At 44.5% G+C, this 21529-nt stretch overlaps 2 protein-coding genes across 2 annotated transcripts in view; both read right to left on the reverse strand.

Moving 5' to 3' along the window:
* LOC131418594 (signal-regulatory protein beta-1-like) overlaps positions 1-21529 on the reverse strand; it is a 172624-nt gene that overhangs the window by 4734 nt on the left and 146361 nt on the right. The window lies entirely within an intron of this gene.
* LOC131418204 (signal-regulatory protein beta-1-like) lies at positions 5516-8842 on the reverse strand. Its single transcript, XM_058562201.1, has 3 exons — positions 8492-8842; positions 6471-6791; positions 5516-5898 (listed from the first exon to the last, which is right to left on the reverse strand). Exons 1-3 carry the CDS (start codon positions 8757-8759, stop codon positions 5516-5518), a joined length of 972 nt encoding a protein of 323 aa, XP_058418184.1. The 5' UTR covers positions 8760-8842.

Below are 21529 nucleotides of genomic sequence, written 5' to 3' on the forward strand. Positions count from 1 at the left end.
TTGAACTTGCATCCTGCTCAACCTTGAGGCAGAAATTAGGGTGAAGATGTTCCTCATTCTGACTCAACCCCTTCTCAAGCTACCAGTGCTGTCCCCCTGGAGGGAAGGGTGGAGAATGTGTACTCAGTGACCTATAAGCGTGTCTCCTGGTTGACTTACTTGATCCTCATACCTCTATGGAGCAGGTGTTATCCTCATTCCGATGAGGCAACTGAGGCTCAGAGACATTAGGGAGGGTCACAAGATTAGTGGGCTTCAATCCTAGGGAAATCCATCATTGTTCTCCTGTAGAATGACCCAGAGACCTTGTCTCTTGGACCAAGACATGTCCAAGCTGTCAGAGTCATAGGAATGAATGCCCATACAGCATGCAAGTGGAGTGAGGACAGGTTTCATGGTCAGAGGGAGAGATACAAGGCTGCCCTCGTTCACAGCAGGGGCGAGGTTGGATGACCCCATGTTCTCAGGAGCTGAGGGAGCCCTCAGGGTGCCTGACCTCATGAGACCTGCTGCCTGGAGCACACCCTGGTGAGTCTAGGAAATGGGGTCTCATGCTTGGGAGGGGCTTCAAACACCATCCAGCCCACCTGGACCCCAGTGAGGATGTCAGCTGAAATCTTTCTCTTAGACTCTGAAAATTGTATCTAAAGACGTACATTTGGGCTCTTTGCATTTTTAGAATGACCAGTTTTTGCTTTTAAAATTAAATAAATAATGATAATAAAATAACTTTTTTTTTTTTTTTGCTGAGGAAGATTTTCCCTGAGCTAACATCTGTGCCAATTTTCCTCTATTTTGTTTGTGGGTCGCCACCACCGAGTGCTGTAGGTCCACACCTGGGAACTGAAATCCAGCTGCCGAGGGGGAGTGCACTGAACTTAACCACTATACCATGTGGCGAGCCCCTAAGATAATTTTTTATAAATAAAACTATCCTTAAGGAAGGAGAGGAGACCTCTTCTGGGGGTGTTGGAGGATGACAGTTCTCATTGAGCGGCTCTCTGAGACTTTCTGTCCGGTGAAGAAATTGCACTGCCCGAGTGCACCTCCTTCTGGAGGGCAGCTCACTTCTGAGGAACAGGTGAACTGGAGTATAGAGGCTCAGCCCTCTGCCCTCCACTGAAAACAGCTCTGAAAGACCACCCTGGCTCCACAGCTCTGTGAGAGCACGAGTCTGTGTTGTGCCTGGATTGTAGGTCACCAGCTCCCTGTCCCAGTCCTGCTCTCACTCCCACAGGCACGTTGGTCCTGGCTGCACTCCAGAAGAAGCTCCACATTCTCATGTCCATTTCAGAGTCTGCTTCTGAGCATAGTAGACCTATGGGAGTCCGTCTGGGAGTGGTCTGGAAAGCCAACTCTAAAATGCAAATATGGAACTGGACCACTCATCAGCTGGCTGACCAGGAGGACCCCAGCACTGGCAGGAGGTGGAGCAGGGGAGGCCCTGGCTCCCCCTAGTGGAGCAAGAGTTTAAACTTCACCAGTGGTGAACTGGGAGGGTGTAACCAGAGGAATGGAGTACTTTGGGGTCAGGCATTTGAAATTGATGTGGGAAATGGTAATTATAAGGACTATGGAATTAATGGCTGTTGCTGTGGCATCAATCCTTTGAGGAAAGACAATGAAAATTAAGAGAGATGAATCACAAGGGAAAGGTCAAGTGTGAAAGCCAGAGGACTTCCTGGCAACACTGCAGAGTCTTATCTCCCAGAGCCAGAGGCAGAAGCTGAGGATGGACCCAGGACATCATTATATTAGCAGAGCTACAGAGGAGGCTGAATTCTCAACTTCAGTGGGCCTGTCTGCCAGAATAGGGCCCTGATGGGGACGTATGGCACCCTGAGATGTGGGACGGGGACACATGGGCCAAAGAACTCAGGACACTTCAGTGACTTCTGGGCACTGAGGACAAGGGCAGCATCACACTCCTTGTCTCCAAAAACGGCGTCTCCAAACCAGAAGAAAACACAAAGGGGGGAAAGAAAATTCTACAGAAAACTAGATCTCTGTATTAGTTGAAGAGAAAATGCTAAAACTGCAAAATAACTATGAGTTAAAGAAAGAAATCACCAAACCCTGTGCACAATCTGTCACTGGGCTGCCATCTCAGTCTCACCCAACCACCAGGAAGAGTGATGATGGCTCAGGAGAACAAAGGGTCCTGAGAGTTATTTGGAAAACTCACCACCAATATTAAATCCATCATAAATTAGAAAATGTTTCAAAAGTATGCTGCAGAGCTGAGCTCAGAAGGAGTTTCAAAGTATGCTTGATTGAAAAGGGCTGGCACAGAATCCTAAGAGTGTGTGAATATGTTACTTACATGGGAAAAGGCACTTGCCTTGGTGATTAAGTTAACGATCTTGAGATGAGGACATTGTCTTGGTTTATCTGAGTGGAGCCAGTGTAATCACAAAGATCCTTATAAGTGAAAGAGGGAGGCAGGGGAGTCGGAGAAGGAGACGTGATGGCAGAGTCAGAGGTCAGCGTGAGGTGGGGCCCTTAGCCAAGGAATGCAGCCGGCCTCTAGGAGCCGGAAAAGACAAGGACTCATATTCTGCCCTAGAGCCTCCAGAAGGAGCGCAGCCCTGCCACCCACTGTGGACCCCTGACCTCTAGAGCTGTAAGGTAATAAATTTGTGTCGTTTAAAGCCACTCAAGGGGCCGGCCCAGTGGCGCAAGCAGTTGGGTGCGCGCACTCCACTGCAGTGGCCTGGGGCTCGCCGGTTCGGATCCTGGGCATGCACCGATGCACCGCTTATTAAGCCATGCTGTGGCGGTGTCCCATATAAAGTAGTGGAAGATGGGCACGGATGTTAGCCCAGGGCCAGTCTTCCTCAGCCAAAAAGAGGAGGATTGGCATAGGGTGTCAGCTCAGGGCTGGTCTTCCTCACGAAAAAAATAAAAAATAAAGCCAGTGAAAGTGTGGTGATTTGTTACAGCCAGGATAGGAAACTAATACAAGGAGGCTGGGACATTTCAAAGGGACAGATGTGACTGTTGTCACTCAATTTGAAGTGTATATCTTCTGAGAGGAAAAGGCAAAAAAGAAGGAGGAAGTGCTGTTTGGCGATAGAGTAGTGAAAGGAAACAGGAAAAGGGGGGGAAGGAAGTTTAAGGTCCAAAAAGACAAAGAGAAATAAAAAACTCAGAGGCCTAAAACCTTTCTCCCATTGTCAAAACCAACCAACCAACCCAAACTCCATTAACATGCCTGGATTATGCTGTGCTGAGAGAAGAGAGGGCCGTTAAGCCAGGAATATTGTAAAGCGCGCCAACACCGTAGAAATGAACACAAAGATGTGCATCCTCACGCCAGACCCCTTGGACCCAGGACTGCAGTGGCTGGAGCCCTCAGACGCCTGAGGCAGGCTGGACATCCTGCTGCAGCAGGGTCATAGAGACATCTTGCACTTTGCTCCAGCCCGCCCACACGGACAACACAAAAACCGTTTCCCGCCTCAGTACACTAGCGAGCATGCTCGGTCAGGCACACTGAGAGCACCCAGAAGTAACAGCCCTGGTCTGAGCCTCGCGGGAGGTGGAGACTAAGGAGCAAACCCAGGCTGGTCCAGACAGGATGGTGTGGACCCGCCTCTCTCTGCTCACCCCCTTCAGTACAATCTGACTCCTAGAAACAACGTGAGGTACAAGCACAGGAGGACGCTGACAGGAGGACGAGGAAGCAGACTGGCTGGGCCCTGAGGACTGGAGGGAGAACACAGCGGCCAGGGGTCTAGATCCCACTCTCCTGACTGCCCAGCACAGGAGGAGACAAGGATGGCATTAGACAAAGGAGAAGTGTAACATCAGTCATCTAATTTCCTGCCTCAAGAAACAAGAGAAAATGGATTAAATTCCTCAAAAAGCACAACCTTCCACAATTCACCCCATATGAAATGAAATAATTTAAATAGCCCCAAACTCCTCAAATTCTTTTTCAAATCTGAAAAAGGATTCTCCAGGTCCAGATGGTTTCACAGGAATATTCTATCAAGTATTTATGGATGAATTAAACCCAATGTTGGAAGACAAAAACAGCTATAAAAGAAATTTGGGAAAATGTGAATATATACTCCACTTAGATGGTATTAAGGAATTAATTTTAATTGTATTAAGCGTGTAATGGTATAGGTTTTGTAGAAAAAAATGTCTTTAATCATATGACCACACAGTAGTGAACTCCATTTGCACCTGGATGTGCCTACAAGACTAAGTTATTAGTGGACACAATTATGCAACTTCAGTTATGTCTTTTGTTTTAAGGGAAATTAGACAATTTCCTATCTTCACTTTTCTACCAAGCAAGGTCATGGACACTCAGTGTCCTGGGTTGACCCAGCAGATGAGGACAACACCACAGGGCATGTGGGAAGGGACATGGCCCTTTGAAACGTCTTTTGGAGTAAAGACTCCTGGAAACCTGACTCGACTCCCTTCTGATGTTACCTGAGAGAGAAATAACACATATTTTCTTCATAGAAAGAGGGACTCTGTATGTCTTTGGGACAATGGCCAGCTGAGGGGAACGTGTCTCTGATTAGCACATATGTCCTGTATAGGCTGGTGGTCCCTGTCATCAGGGTCTCAGAATCACCTTGATTAGTTTACTCCAATGACCTGGTCTAATGGCAAAACGTCTTCAACAATATTTCCCCCATTGCTCCCCAAGTCTCTTCTGTAAAACTCCAAACTCTCAGGGTGGTTGAAGCAGGAAAAGAGATCATAGAGGAACTGGAATTTGCATGTAGTAAAGGTGCCCTGGTGGTTGTCTATTGCTGGTCCATTGTCACAAATCAGGAAACAAAGGAGGCCTGTACTGTGACCACTCAGGGTCACCAAGGTGACTGGTCCAGACTCACACCCCATGTCCTCAGGGCTCTTCTTCCAGCATTTCACAGAGTAGGTTGTGCAGGCGTGTGCTGGGGTTACATTACTGATGTGGATGGAAAAGTCTAGGATGGAATAGAGACTAGGCAGAGGTTACAAATGGCAAGGAGGAGGGAGGTGGGCTGCCATGGATGGTGATGTAATCATTGTTAGGTGAAGAAAGCAGGAGGCAGGATGCTATGAACAGGATGAGCTACCTCCTTCCCTACTTCTTTCTCTAATGTATATTTATGTCAAAAGACCTGTATTGGGGCCGGCCCTGTGGCGAAGTGGTTGAATTAGGTGCACTCTGCTTGGTGGCCTGGGTTCATGGGTTCAGATCCCAGGCACGGAAATACACCAGTCATCAGCCATGCTGTGGTGGTGACCCATATATAAATGGAGGAAGATTGGCAGATGTTAGCTCAGGGCTGATTTCCTCAAGCAAAAACAGAGGAAGATTGGCAGATGTTAGCTCAGGAGTAATCTTCCACACAAAAAAAAAAGATCTACAAAGATATGTACCAAAATATTACCAGAAATGACCCTTGGAGTGTGGGATTTGGGGGAGGGCAGCTTACTTCTAAGTTTTACTTTATATTTATAGACTTTTAAATTATTCTATGATAAGCATGAATTACTACTTTTAACATAAAAAAAAAAGATGAGGAGTCAGGTCAGTAGGAGTGGAGGCCTCACCAGGGGTTCCACCTGTGTCCTGCTCCTTCTGGTGGGCAGAGGCCTCCAGGGTATGGTGTTTGGTGACCGCCGGCTGCCCGTCATGCTCCACCTGGCAGGTGAGCACCACATCCTCCCTGTGGGCAGATGAGTTCACCAGGAGCCAGCTCATCCAGTTAAAGGTCCCATCCTTGTTCTCTATGAGTGTCAAGGCCATTTCTGTTCGGGAGACATTTCCGTTCTCCAACCAGGTCAGCTTTAGATGCCAGGGGTAGAACTTGTTCACCTGGCAGGTGACGTTCATCAGGTTCCCTGCCATGGGCTGTTGGGAAACCTCCAAGGTGGGCGGAACTGAAACAGCACAGGGCAGAGGCTCTGATCTTATGGAACAGACAGATCACAGAGGAGGGCTCCATACCTTAGCTCCCACCACCACAGATGGGAATCACTCAGGACAGTGCTAGGCGTGCAGTAGGCTATCAAACACTGAGAGTACTCTCTGCATATGAATGAAATCACAAAGCACAGTGCCAGGCACACAATAGGTGCTCAGGGACTGATAGCTCTTTTAGGGTCATAAGCTCAGCCCCTGGCAATACAGTGGGAGCATAATATCTGTATCCAAATAAATCAAATCACCAAGCACCAGGGAGCTGGGCTTAGAGTAGGTGCTCAGTAATTGGAACTGCTATTGGTAAGGTAGATGACACGACCTAGCACAGAGCTCGGCACATGGCAGGTGTTCACCTGGCAGCTGCCATTAGAACAGGTGAGTGACCAGCACATCCAGGTGCCTGGTGATTGGGAAGGATGGTCAGGAACTAGATTCCAGGCAATTCAGGCCTGGAGCAAACAGCAGGGGGAAGAGTGGGCTTGGGGCCTTGGGGGCAGGTGTGGGCTTGGGCTGGGGTGAGGGCATCTACCTCGGAGGGTCTCAGATAAGTTGGCCGTCCCACGAAGAGGAGGGCACCCCTGCAGAGTGACGTGGGCCACCTCGCAGATGACCTGGGAGCGAACGTCCCCCGGGGCCAGCACCACCTTGGCTGTGCTGGAGATGCTGTAGGAAATACTGTCTCCCTCTGGGTCCACGTTGGTCTGGGAGGCTGGGAGCTCATTCCCATTTTTGAACCACTTCAGGGTGATGTTTCTGGGGGAGAAGCCGTGGGACTCGCACGTGAAGCTCACTGTCTGCTCAGGTGGGGCCCTCGCCATGGGGCCCGATACCACGGGGGCAGAGGGTTTTGCTAGAAAAGGAGCATTTGTAAACAATAAACATGACTGTGATTATATCACTGACCATAAGTGTGTGACGCTCTTAAGAACCTTCACATATAGTATTTTTTAATCCTTCTAATAGTGCCAGGAGGGTGAGTCATCATCCTCATCTTACAGAGGAGGACACACAGGTTCCCAGAGGTGAACTCTGAGGAAGGGGATAGGTTGTGGGGAAACTCAATTCCTGCCCTGCCTATGCAGGAAATTTGTCAATATCCAACAAATTAAAATACACACACACACTGACCGAGCAATGCCATCTCCAGTGGGCATCTCTCACTGGAGTAGAGTGGTGCAGCACTGGTTTAGTATCCCAACGTTGGGAACAACTTTGTATCCATCAATGGAAGACTGTAGAATGAATGTGCTATCTCCATACGATGGATGTTATGCAGCTGTGGAAACAACGGGCAGCTCTAGTGCTGACATGGATTGCTTGATTGGGGGTGATGTGGCTGAAGGTTGGGAGAGGTTCCCAATCACCTTGGGCCTCAGGGTCTGAATGTGAGGAGCTTTCTGAACCTTTGGAAAACTGACACAAAGGAGAAATGCTGGCTCCCTGTTCAGTGGTTTTGTGAAGCGAGCTTTTATCCAGCATTTACTATGGGCCAGCCTCTGCCATCGAAAGAGTGTGCAATGTCAGCACAGGAAGGAGCCTGCCTGGAATCAGATCCAGGTTCTGATATGATCCCCTTACACACTGGCCATGTGACTGTGAGCACACCCCCATCATCTCTTGGCCTCAGGCTCCCCATCTGTACATGGGGCATTGGGCTTGATGGGTCTGAAAGTCCTTCCTGTGCAAGACATTTCAGGATTCAGGATCCGGGGCCTCTGGCAGAAAACCTTAAACGAGTTTCTTTGCTGCCTCAACAGTGAACCCATAAGTCAGTCCCATGAGGAACCTCTTCCCTGGGTGAAGGACATTCTGAGATGACCCAGCTTTGTCGGGAGCCTTCAGTGACTGTGTGAGTTGGTCTCTGAATCACTCGAGGGTTTTCTGGACAGACACACAGCAAACACCCAACCTGTGTGTGTCTCCTCCAGCTGGGCTGTCAGAGTAAACAGAGAGTCTGGGACTCTTAGGGATTCCTTTCAGTGTGATGTTTCTGAGGATGAGATGAAGAAACACACGTTCTCCCTCCCTGCCCTGCCTGGATTGCTCCTCACAGGAAGGGAAGAGGACGTGAGCCATCTGGGAGAAGAGCCTTTGCCTGCTGTGTCCACTGCTGCTTCCACAGCACAGAGCAGAGCCTGGAACACAGTAGGTGCTCAGTAAGTGCTGAGTAAAGGAAGACTCAGCCTCATTGAGGGGCACTCTCTGTGGGCCGGGGTGAGGTCTGACCGTGTGACTTGGAGAGTCACTCAGACTTTCAGTTCCCTCCTCCCTGGAACAAAGGGCTGGACGGGATGGAAAAGGCAAGGGCTGTGGAGCCAGGCAGATGGGTGTTCAGACATTTCCCCCCATTTACCAGCTGTGGGGCCTTGAGCAACTAGCACGACCTCTCCAGGCCTCAACTTCCCTGATCTGTGGAAGGGGGTGAAATCAGATCATGAATATAAGCACCCACTGCCACACCTGATTCTCGCTGTTGCTCAAAGAATGCGGGCCTTATTATTGACTTGCTGTCACACACCAGGGGACAAAGGAGGCCCACGCTGTACTCACCACTCACGGTGAGCTGGGTGCCTGGTCCAGACTTAATCTCCACGTCATCAGGGCTCCCTTTCTGGAATTTCACACAGTAGTAGATACCAGTGTCTGCTGGGGTGATGTTACTGATGCGGATGGAATAGTCCATGCTGTTTCTGTTTGTGGTGTCTGCAACATTTTCTACTCGGGGGAAGTGGCCTCCTTTGAAACTGTAGATTAACTCCCGGCCTGGCCCTGTCCCCCTGAACCACTGAGTGGGCCCCACAGGGAGCAGGGAGGTCATGGTGCAGCGCAGAGTGGCCGTCTCTCCAGCTGCAACAGACACTGACTTCTCAGGCTGAATCACCTGCAGCTCCTCACCTGCCACTCCTGGAGGGGAACAGACCCGTTATTTATTCATCCTTATGTGATCTTGTGGGTTTTCTCAAGTGTTTGTCAACAGCAGCTTTCTCTGACTGAGCGCACACAATGAGTGTGCCTTGAGCTCAGCACGTTGCATAGACCAAACCTCATGTAACCCTCACAACGAGCCTGTCATGTGAGACTACCCCAGATGGTGAACTGAGGCACAGAGAGGCTGAGCGACGCGGCAGAGTGTGGGTCTGAGTGCCTGAGCCTTCTCTGGGAGTTTCGTGCTTCACCAAATATTCTGGATGTCCAATTTCTGGCCTCATGGAGGGTTGTACTTCTCGACCTTTGCATTGGGTGGGACCATGAAAGTATTTTAGACCACTGGTTTGCAGCAGAAGTGATGAAGGAATTTTGTGGGATACGCATTTCACTGCAAGAACATCTATGGATCAACTTCCCTCTTCCGCAGAGATCCACATGCTCGTGATGGGTCTGCTCCATCAGCCTGGATACTTGAGTGGCAGTGATGGCAGAGCTCCCAAGACACAATGAACATGTAGATTAAATAAGATCTAAAACATTGTTTCAAGTTCCTGGGATTACTTTCCACAGCATAATCATGTTTTATAGTTTCCTACTCCTGCTGTAACAAATTACCCAAAACGTTGTGGTTTAAAACAACAGAAATTTATTGACTTGTCGTTATGGAGATCAGAAGTACACAACTGCTGTTACAGGAATATAATCCAGGGGTCAGCCAAGCTGCATTTCTTCTGGAAGCTCTCTTCCTTGCCCTCCAAATTCTAGATGCTGCCCACATTCCTTTACCCCTGGATCCTTTTATTCTTGTCACTTCTTATTACTCCTATTGCTCCTGTTACTCCTGTTACTCTAGCCTTTTGCTTCCATTGTCACTTGTCCTTGTCAATCTTTGACTTTCCTGACTCCTTCTTATAAGGACCCTGGTGTTTGCATTGGGCTCACTTTGATAATCAATGATAATCTCCCCATATCAAACGTCTTAACTTAGTCACTCATGCAGAATCTCTTTTGCGAGATACAGTAAAATATTGACAGGTTCTGGGTATTAGGACATGGGCCTCTTTGAGGGGCCAATGTTCTGTCTCCCACACTCATCTCTCCTAACTTTCAGAAACCATTTGTCATAATAGAAACCTAGGTGTGTGGTATTGTCTTACAAGGTGAAGGACAAGGCAACTCATGGGAATTTGGAAGAAGGGCTATTCAAGCAGTGCTCTGGAGAAATAGTTTGAAAAATAAAACTAGAAATCAATAACAGAAGGAGAAATGGAATATTTGTAAATATACAGAAATCAAACAATGTACTCGTAAAACATCAATAAGTGAAAGAAGAAATCACAAGGGAAATTAGGGAATACTTTGAGGCCAATGAAAACCAAAACACAATATACCAAAAGTTATGAGATGCAGTGGAAGCAGGGCTAGAGGGAAATGTACAGCTGTCAATGCAGACATTTAGAAAGAGGAAAGATCATAAATCAATAACTTAACTATACACCTTCAGAAATTAGAAAAAGAATTGCAAAATAATTACAAAATCCAAAGGTAGCAGAAGGAAGGAAATAATAAAGATTAGTGCAGAGATAAATAAAATGTGAATAGACAAACAACAGAGAAAATCAACAAAACCAAGAGTGGTTCTTCAAAAAAATCAACAAAATTGAGAAACCTTTAGCTAGATTGACTAAGAAAAACAGAGAGAAGACCCAAATAACTAAAATCAAATTAAAGGACACTACTAAAATTTTACGGAAATAAAAGAGATTATAACAGAGTACTGTGAAAAACTGTACACCAATAAATTGGATAACCTAGATAAAATGGGCAAATTCCTAGAAACACAATTTACCAAGACTGCATCATGAAGAAATAGAAAATCTGAATAGACCTATAACTAGGAAGGAGATTGAAATCAATAATAAAAAATGTCCCAACAAAGAAAATCTCACAACCACTAGGCTTTGCTGGTGAATTTTACCAAACATTTAAAAAAGAACTAACACTAATCCTCTTCAAATTCTTGCAAAAAATTGAAGAGGAAAGAAGTGTTCCTATCTTATTCAGAGTCATTCTAGACTCATATACAGGCCAGCATTATCCTAATACCAAAACCAGACAAATGCACTTAAAAAAACTACAGACCAATATGTCTTATGAAAATTTATGCAACAATCCACAACAAAATATTAGAAAACCAAATTTAACAGCCTGTGAAAAAATTGTACACTATGACCAAGTGGGATTTATTCCTGGAACGCAAGGATGGTTCAACATATGAAAACCAAACAATGTAATGTACCATGTTAATAGAATGAAGAGAAAAAACCTCACATGATCATCTTATTTGATGTACAAAAAGCATTTGATAAAAGTCAACATTGTTCAGATAAAAACAATCAATAAACTAGAAATAGATGGAAATGCACAAAATGACAAAATGATAAAGTCATATATGAAAAACCCACAGCGAACATCATACAAGATGGAGAAAGTCTGAAAGGTTTTCCCCTAAGACCAGAAACAAGACAAAGATGCCCACTTTCACCACTTCTATTCAACGCAATACTGGAAGTTCCAGAAAAAGCAGTTAGGCAAGAAAAATTTTAAAAAGACATTCAAATTGGAAAGGAAGAAGTAAAACTCTCTCTGTTTGTGCATGACTTGATTTTATACATAACAACTCTAAAGATTATACACACACACACAAACTAATGGAGCTAATAAATGAATTCAGCAAAGTGGAAGGATACAAAATCAACAGACAAAAATCAGCTGCATTTCTATACACTAGTGATGTACAATCCAAAAATGAAATCAAGCAAACAATTCCATTTACAATAGCATCAAAATTTAACCATGGAGATGAAAGACTTGTACACTGACAAGTAGAAAACATTGCTGAAAGAAATGAAAGAAGACATAAATGAATTGAAAAACATCCCGTGTTCACGGATTGGAAGACTTCATATTGTTAAGATGAGTATTGAATATTACATAAAGCAACCTACAGATTCAATACAATCCCTGTGTAAATCTCAATGGCAGAAATATCTTTTGGAGAAATAGAAAAGCCCATTCTGAAAGTCATATGGAATCTCAGGGGACTCTAAATCACCAAACAACCTTGAAAAAGAAGAGCATATTTGGAGGACTCACACTTCCTGATATAAAAACTTACTACAAAGCTACAATAATCAACATAGTGTGGTACTGACATTAGAACAGATATAGAGACCAACAGAATAGAATAGAAACCGTAGAAATAAACCCTCACATATATGGTCAAGTGATTTTCAGCAAGGGTGCCAAGACCACTCAATGGGGAAAGGACAGTGTTTTCAACAAATGATGCTGGGAAAACTGGATATCTACATGCAGAAGAATGAAGTTGGACATTTACTTGACACCAGATACACAAAAGAACTCAAAATGGATAAAAGACTGCATATAAGAGTTAAACTATAAAATTCTGAGAAAAAACAAGAGTAAAACCCTTCATGACATTGGATGTGGCAATGATTTCTTGGATATGACACCAAATGTACAGGCAACAACAACAAAAATATGTAAATTGGATTTCAACAAAATTAAAAACTTTTGTGCACAGAGGACACTATCAAGACAGTGAAAAAAGGACTCACAGACTGGGAGAAAATGTTTGCAAAGCATATATCTCATAAGGGATTAATATCCAGAATACATAAAGAACTCCTACAATTCAACAACAAAAAGACAGACAATACAATTAAAAAATGGACAAAGGACTTGAATAGACATTTCTCCAAAAAAGATATACAAATGGTCAGTAAGCACATGAAAAGATGTTCAACAACACTAGTCGTTAGAAAAATGCAAATCAAAACACTATGAGATGCTCCTTCACAACTCTTGGGATGACTTTTATCAAAAACAAAATAAAAAACAGAAAATAAGTGTTGGCAAAGATGTGGAGAAATTGAAACACTTGTGCCTTGCTGGTAGGGATATAAAATGGTGCGGCCACTGTGGAAACCAGTGGCGGTTTCTTAAAAAGTTTAATGTAGAATTTACCATATGGACACAATAATTCCACTCTTAGGTATATACCGCAATATATCAAAAGCTGAGACTTAGACACATGTTCATCAATGTCCATAGCAGCATTATTCACAATAGCCAAAATGTAGTAGAAACAACCCAAATTTCCATCAAGAAATGAATAGATAAACAAAATATGGTATATATACACATATGTGTTAAGTAAAGTAATTCAACCTTAAGAAGCAATGACATTTTGAAATGTCCTATAACACGGATGGACCTTGAAAATATTATGGTAAGTGAAATAAGCGAGATAGAAAAAGACAAATATATGATTCCACTTATATAAAATACCTAGAACAGAGATTGCCTAGATACAAAAAGTACACCAAAGGTTATCAGGGGCTGGGGGCAGGGAGGGAGGAAAGGGGATTTTCTGTTGAATGGGAACAGAATTTCTGCTTAGGATGTTGCAAAGGTTCTAGAAGTGTATGGCGGAGCTTGTTTCACAACATTGTGAATGTACTTCATGCCACTGAATTGTATCCTTAAAAATGGTTAAAATAGGAGGTTTTCTGTTATGTATATTTTACCACAATCAAAAACATGTACTAAAACAAGGTGATAGTCCCATGTAGAGCTTTTGAATTGGACTAAATGTCTCAAGGAAACAGATAAAATGTGTGGTCCCAAAGGCTGATAGATAAGAGAAACCTGCACTTGAACAGGGAGATAGAGCCATGGGAGCAAGCAAGGAATCAGCAGACTTCAAACTTGTGTTTTGAAAAGAATTGTGGGTGGTTGACTGTGATTGGACAATGAGTTACGAGTTGAAGGGACACGAGTCACCTTTGGGCCAATCACTGAACTGCAGGGGCAAGAATTTCCAGTTCCATTTCACTGCCTCAGGGACTAGCCACTTTCTGGATATATAGAGAAATAGAAAAGCATTCCTTCTTGTTTGAAGTGTCCTAAAACACAGGCATCAATTCTGGTGGCAGCGATATAAATCAGAGGAGCAGGCTGTTGTGGCGCCACAAATGAATGCTGTGATCTTTTCTGTTTCTTAGCTACTCCTCAGGGAGAAAATTTGTGTTCAGCTTTGCAGAGTGTGAACTGGTAAAACCCACCACTAAGCACTGTGTGTAACCAAACCTGCCTCCTAAGGAAGCACATGCTACTCCAGGGCAGGTCCTTTGGTGGGCCCAGAACCTCAGGTGGTTTGGGTTTTTAAGTCTGGAGACGAAGATGGGAACGGCTAAGACAAAAATGGGGAGAAATCTGAATGAATCTTGGAGGGAGAAATGGAAGGAATAGAGGAGGGAGGAGAGAAGAGGGAGCAGAGGGTCGAAAGGAGCCATGGAATGGCAAAACCCCTGCCATTTGTGTATCTCTAACTCCCATAGCTACACCTCTGGCTGAGACCTTTCCCCTGAAATCTGGACTTGTATGTGCAACCACCATGGCCATGTTCCTTGGATTGAAATAAACGTCTATAGTTCACATGTCCCAAACTGAACTCCTGAATGTCCCCCACAGCCCTCTGTGTCTCAGCTGAGGCACCATTACTCTTCCAGATGCTCAGGTCCCAAACCCTAGGAGTCTTTCTGTCCCATCCCAATCCTATGCATCTGGAAATCCTGTTAGCTCCACTCCAGCACGCATCCAAAATCTGGCCTCTTTCCACTACCTCTACTAGCTACTGTCCTGGCGCAAGCCACTTCTTCTTGTCTGCATGAAGGCCATGACCTCTTAAACGCTCTTAGTAGCTTCTATCTAAGTCCTGTTGTAGTCTGTTCTCAACCAAATGCTAGAATAATGTAAAACTCATGTCAGTTCTCTCTTCAAATCCTTGCAATGACAGCCACGCCACTCAGAGCAAAAGCCCAAATCCTTGAACACAGCAGGGAAATCCTACTCTTAGGGCTGTTGCACATGCTGTTCCCTGTCAGGAAGGCTCTTCCCCCAGATCACCACATGGCTCACTTCTGCGCATTCTTTTTCTCTTTGCTTAAATTTCCCCTTCTCAGGGATGCCCACCCTGACTACCTGTTTAAAATACATCCCACCCAACAGAGACTCCCAATTCTGTTATCCAGCTTACTTCAATTTTTTCCTTAACACTTATCACGTTCTACTGCACTACATTATTCACTTATTTATTATGTCTATTGTTACTGTAAATTCCCCACTAAGATATAAACTCCATGAGGACAACTGCTTTGTCTCTTGCATTCACCAATGCACCCCAAGTTCCCATGTGAGCTCCTCTCACACTGTAGGTATCCGATTAATATTTGTATGATGTGTGAATTGCCCAGTGTGACGCCTCCCTGAGACCCTGAAGTCTATTTAAAGTGGTTAATCTTTATGGAAATTCTGTCAGAAACTCGGTTTCCCAAGTAGATGACTTGGTGAAAAACAAAAGTAAATTGCATATATACAGGAAGCAGAAGAGCCCAGGAGAAGAAAACTACAAACCCTCTTCCCCACACCCCATCCTTCCCAATACTCAGTTACAGAATCTGCAGAAATCTCATAGGATGGAAGTGGGGTTATGATGAGACTCATGAGCTCCACTGCCTGAGTTCAAATCATAGCTCTGCCATTTACCATTGAGAGACCCTGAACCTCTCTCTGCTTCCGTTTTCTTTCTGTAAGGTAGAGGTGACAAGAGTATCTACCTTGGATATAACGATCACATTAGATAACAGCTCTAGGCATTTCCAACAGTGTCTGGACATGGGGAGTGTTCAAGAAATTATAGTGATTACTCATTAGATTCCTGGGGCATGGAGGCTTCGGCTGACATTACATGATAGAATATGAATATGGATAAAGATATGGATATGAATATAGTTATAGTACAGATCAGATAGGCAGGAGTCTCTGTATCTTTATCCTCGTCTCTCCTCCTCACCTGTGTCCAGCATGGAAGAAGGACTCCAAGATAGTAACACACAAAACAGGGAAGGTTTGCTTCTCTGAAGAGTTTGGGGAGGGTAAGGGTTAAATTTACAGAAGTAGAAAAGGAGCGATGTTGGCTGACAGACGGGAAAGTTAAACATCTGTTCAATGTGTATCTCATGTAGACTGAAAATGATTTGAAGAAATCAATAAGGAAAGTTTTTTCAAAAATCGCGCGTGTGTGTGTGTGTATGTACTTCCTCACACCATCTCATACCTTTGCACACACACATAAATACATGCATTCACAAATAGTTATAAAAGTGTGGCTTAGCACTAGTATACAAGGTTGTTTGGAGGATTAAATGAAATCATAACATATGTTATATATATTAACTCAGGAAAACAATTGACACATAGGAACCACCCAACACATCATTAACAAAGATTTGCGAGTACACATAGCAGAAGTGGAACTCTGGTGATCTCTCAGGGGCGTGATGGTGATGACTATTCTTCTGTTTGCTTCTCTGTACTTTCTGATTTTTCTGCAATCAGCCTCCACTGAGAAGCCGAGCAGCATAACGTGGTTAAAGGAATGAACTCTGGGGGCCGGCCCGGTGGCGCAAGCGGTTAAGTGCGCGCTCCACTTCGGCGGCCCGGAGTCGGCGTTTGGATCCCGGGCTTGCACTGACGCACAGCTTGTTAAGCCATGCTGTGGCGGTGTCCCACATAAAGTAGAGGAAGATGGGCATAGATGTTAGCTCAGGCCTATCTTCCTCAAGGGAAATAGGAGAGGATTGGCATCGGATGTTAGCTCAGGGCTAGTTCCCCTCACAAAAAGGAATGAACTCTGGAGCTGGTCGGCCTGGACTTGAATCCCGGCTGCTCCACTGCCTTAGGTAGATGACACTGGGCATCTCCAACTCTGCCTCAGTTTCCCCATCAGTAAATCAGGGATAATCATCATAGCTATCACACAGGGTTGCTGCGAGGATTAGACGAGTTAATACACACAAAATTGTCCTTGTTGCTCTTTGAAGCACCATCTGTTTCGACGCATCTGTTGACCAGTTGCAGGTGATAGATCCACAGAGAAATCACTCAGATGCCTGATTTCATGCTCTCAGATGGTGCCTGGTCCTGGGCCACCTGTGGTGGCATTGGGTGCTGTATCCATATTTACCTGGAGGCCCTAAAAGTCCAGGGGCAGAGGGAAGGGCTACTACACCAAGGAATGCTCACCTGTTAGTCCCAGCAGTAGAGTCAGCAGCAGGCAAGGAGGAGGGGGGAGGGGCTGGGAGGCAGGGACAGGCATCCTGGAGGCCTGAGGAGCCTGCTCTGTCCCACTGTGTGTGCTGGGGAGAACCCTGACTTCCGTGCTCTGTGGAGAGGAGGGAAGGCCTGCCTCCAGTCATATAAGAGCAAGCGCCAATGACAGGGTGACGTGGCTGTGACAGCAACCTTCTTCCAGATTCTAGACAGTTCCTGCTTCTAGATTGTGAAACAGGAATCAGGCAGAGAAGGCAGCTACAATTGAGGAGTTACTCAACTTCTATCTTCAGAGAGACATGGACAGGCCTAGCAGAAATAATGCTTCCTCCTGTCAACAAAAAGAATCATTTCCTGACTTCTTTCAGGAGAGGAAGTGGGTTATATGACCAGCAATTACGCTCCCAGGCATTTTTTTCAGAGAAATGAAAACTGATGTCCACACAAACACCCACGCATGAATGTTTATAGCAGCTTTCTTTGTAATAGCAAAAACTGGGACACATCCAAAATGCTCCATAATAACTGAATGGTTAAACAAACTGTGGTGCGTCCATTACAAGTAAGTACCACTCAGCAATAAGAATGAATTATTTATATGTGCAACACTTGTAAGTTCCTCGAAGGCATTATGTTGAGTGAACAGGTTCAGTCTCAAAATGTCACATACTGCATGATTCTGCGTATATAACATTCTTGAAATTACAGAGAGAGAAAACAGGCATTTGCCAGAGGTTTGGTATGGTGAGGATGGGTGTCACTCTAAAGGGCCAGCACAAGACAAACCTTTGTGGTCATGGAATTGTTCTGATCCTGATACGGTGGGGGTTACACAAACACACACACACAAGGACCAGCATAAGTAAAAGGTGGGAATGTTACAAGATTCAGCATAAACAACAATATCATAGTCGTTATAACATAGACACTGAGTATTAAGTCATCCACAATTATAGTATAATTATACTAGGGTGATGGGGAATAGAGGGTGTGCATGTATGGCATGATGTCAGGAGTAAAAGACCATTATATCCTCCCCTTCATAGTGGAAATTCAATAAATAATGTCTAAGAGTGAGAAATCAAGAAGTAGCAATATAAGTGAATTGGATGCAATAGGGCCGTAAAATCTACAATAATCAGTTAAAAAGTTGACAATAGCCGCCTCCGGGAGGTGGAAAATGAGACGTTAAGAAGACTCCCGTTTTCATCTGTAGAACTTGTAGGACTATTTGACTCTCAAACCATGTGTGTATGTACTTTTGATAAATGTAGAAACTAATTTTAGATAAGTAGATTAATGTAATCAGAGTTGCACATAAAAAGAATGTCCATACTATTAGCTTTAGTAAGAGAGTTTCATAGGCTTATGGGGTATAAGACTGATGTTCAAAACTCAATTACAATCCTATACAGTAGTCAAAAACCACTCTAAAACAAAAACAAAAAGTCAAAAACAATAATAATAATTTTTAAAGATTCCATAAACTAGGGGCCGGTCCCGTGGCATAGCAGTTAAGTGCGTGCGCTCCGCTGCTGGCGGCCGGGGTTCGGATCCCAGGCGCGCACCAACGCACCGTTTCTCGGGCCATGCCGTGGCGGCATCCTGCATAAAGTGGAGGAAGATTGGCCCGGATGTTAGCTCAGGGCTAGTCTTCCTCAGCAAAAAGAGGAGGATTGACATGGATGTTAGTTCAGGGCTGATCTTCCTCACACACACACAAAAAGATTCCATAAACTGGAAAGCATTAAAGATAGTTCTAATTAGGGATGCATAAGACCATTATAGGCGAAAAAACACTGTAAAATTGTAAATTGAAAGTCATACCAGTAAACCTAAATAAATAGAGGTACGTCATGTCCATGAATGGGAAAACTCAATATTGGAAAGATTCAATTTACTGGAATTAATATATAAATTCAGTGCACTCAAATCATAATTGTAAGAGTTTTTCATAAAACTTGAGAAAGTGATTCAAAGATGCTTTTGGATCAAGAACAGCCACAACAGTTTTGAACCACCAGAAGAGGTGGCAAGATTTGCCCCAAAGAGGTGTCAAAACTTATGATAAATCAATTCTAGTTAAGAACGTGTAGTTTTGACAGGGAGATAGCCAAGAAGCTGAAGGGAACAAAGACCTCATTTACAATGACAGACTTATGGAAACATGATATATGGCAAAGGGGGCAGTGCAGATCAGTGAATGCTGGATAATTTATCACTGTGGAAGAAAAAAATAAGATCCCTACCACCTACAACACACAGACACGCTCACACACTCACACACACACAGCAGAAAAATCTAACTAGATCAAAGGTGTAAATGGAAAGAGCAAAACTTGATCAAAAATTGAAAACATTTTTTTGCAACAAAAACTCCCAAATGATACCAACACTGCTGCTTTGGGGATCACACTGGGAGAAACAAGAGGGATTCTCCCACATATGCCCAAGGAAACAAAGATAAGAATGTTTGTTGCAAAGTTGTCCTAACAAAACATTAGATAAAGCCTCAATATCCATCACGAAAAGAATGGATAAATTGTGGCATATTCTCACAATAGAAACCTATAGAGCAGTGGAAAATTAACAAAATGGAGCTACATGTATCAACCTGAATAAATCCCACAAACTGTGTTAAGCATAAAAATTGATGTAAAGTTCCAGAATGCTGCATATAGTATAACAACAATTATATAACATTCAAAACACGCAAAGTAATATTACATATTGCTCAAAGATTTATACGTATGTTGTAAAAGTATAAAATCATGCTTGAGAATGATAAATATCAAATTCAGGACAGTGTCTTTCAAAGGAACCGAAGAACACAATGAGAAAATGTTAATATGTTGCAAAGATAGGATGGTAGGTCTGTGGATATTTTTTGTATCATTCTTTATAGATTTCAGAAGAGAAAAATGCTTCTTCAACTTAGTGATTTCAAAATATGTATGTGTTAAAAGGAGATCATACTTCAAAAGCTCTGGATAAAAGTACAAACTGCTCTGAAAATGAAGGGTTGGTCATGATCAGGGGCAGGATGGAGACCTGTTTTGTTGATCTGCTTGATTCTCTTTGGGTGGAGGCAGGGCCAGTCTGAAGCTCAATGCATCAGGGTCCAGACCTCCTGAGCCCCATGACCAAAGTCCATCCTTGGCTCAGCTCCAGATGTCAGAGAGAAGGAGCGTCAGGAGGGTGTGTGGAGGGAGCATGTCCGTGGTGGAGGTGGGGGTGGTAGAGTGAAGGGCAGGGGTCTTGGGTAACCTCCAGGTCCCTGCAGCTTCTTCTCCCCACTTGAGCCCCTTGGAGGGGGCAGGAGGCAATGCATCACACCGCATGCAGCAGCTGTAGGGAAAAGCAGGCATTCATTCATCCATTCATTCATCCATTTGTTAATTACACAAATATTTATTGAGCACATACTGTTTGGCAGGCACTCTGTTTGTCCTGGGTTCATGGTGCAGATCAGAAATGAAGACCCTACTCATTACACCCCAGCACTTCCTTCTGACTTCTGAACTCTCTCCCACACCCACATTCATCTTTGCCACTAGTCAGTGCCTCCAAGTCCCTCAGATAGACTCTAGTACTGGATTTTGGTAATACTTTCTTTATTCATTCCAAAGATGTATCCTATGAAAACAGCTTATGCGCAGACTCCAGAGTTTGAGTCTCAAAGCTTTGACCTTCATCCCACCTCCATACCTTGGAGCCCCCACCTCCACGGTCCCAATGAACTTCATCTGAAAACCTTCAAACTCCAGGGAACTGCACAATGCATGAGAGTTGGATGCCTCTGAGAATTCCAAGAGACATTTGGAGAAACTAAGAGTGTTCACAACCTTTTTTTGAGGCTGGATCACCCTTGTAGGTACCATGTGACTTTATGGGCTGGCTCTGGACTCCTCTTGCCAGCCCATGCTGGTGGCCCTGACCTCCTTCCCTAAGGACTGTGGCCTGCCCCCAACTCTCCTGTTACTTGTTCTGCCACCTGTGAATGCAAAGACTATGAAACTCACCACCAGCAGCGCTCTGAGGCCCAGCAGGATAGCCACAAAGATAAGGGCAGGCGTCTCTGGACCTAAATACCAATGGGCAGAAGGAGACACCAAATGGGGCTCTGTGAGTTTAAATACCTCACTCCATTCAGGAGATAGAGGGGAACCAGCTGCTCACCTGTAGAGCTGAGTACCGGTGAGCTTACCTGGGCTAACAATGGGTTTGTAAGTAGCCTGCTGCAGACAATATGAGGTTGACCTGGATGGGAGGCTGTGCCTCATGCTGAACCTTACAGATGAGCACCCACTCAGACTCCTGTACCGACAGATTCACCAACTGCAGTCTTTCCAGGTTGTAGGTCCCATTGCCATTCTGCTTAGATGTGGCTTGCTCAGCTCCCTTGAACACATGGCAGTTCTCCAGGCATGTGAGATGCACACTCTCTGGATGGAATTTCTG

This window comes from Diceros bicornis, chromosome 19 (genome assembly GCF_020826845.1).
Source record: "Diceros bicornis minor isolate mBicDic1 chromosome 19, mDicBic1.mat.cur, whole genome shotgun sequence".
Lineage (NCBI taxonomy): Eukaryota > Metazoa > Chordata > Mammalia > Perissodactyla > Rhinocerotidae > Diceros > Diceros bicornis.

Coding starts and splice junctions, on each gene's coding strand:
- LOC131418204 (XM_058562201.1), bottom strand. CDS start 8,759: ATGACCTCCCTGCTCCCTGTGGGGCCCACTCAGTGGTTCAGGGGGACA. Junction 6,792..8,491: donor CACCCAGCTCACCGTGAGTG/GTGAGTACAGCG, acceptor CTCCTTTTCTAG/CAAAACCCTCTGCCCCCGTG. Junction 5,899..6,470: donor CTTATCTGAGACCCTCCGAG/GTAGATGCCCTC, acceptor GTGCTGTTTCAG/TTCCGCCCACCTTGGAGGTT.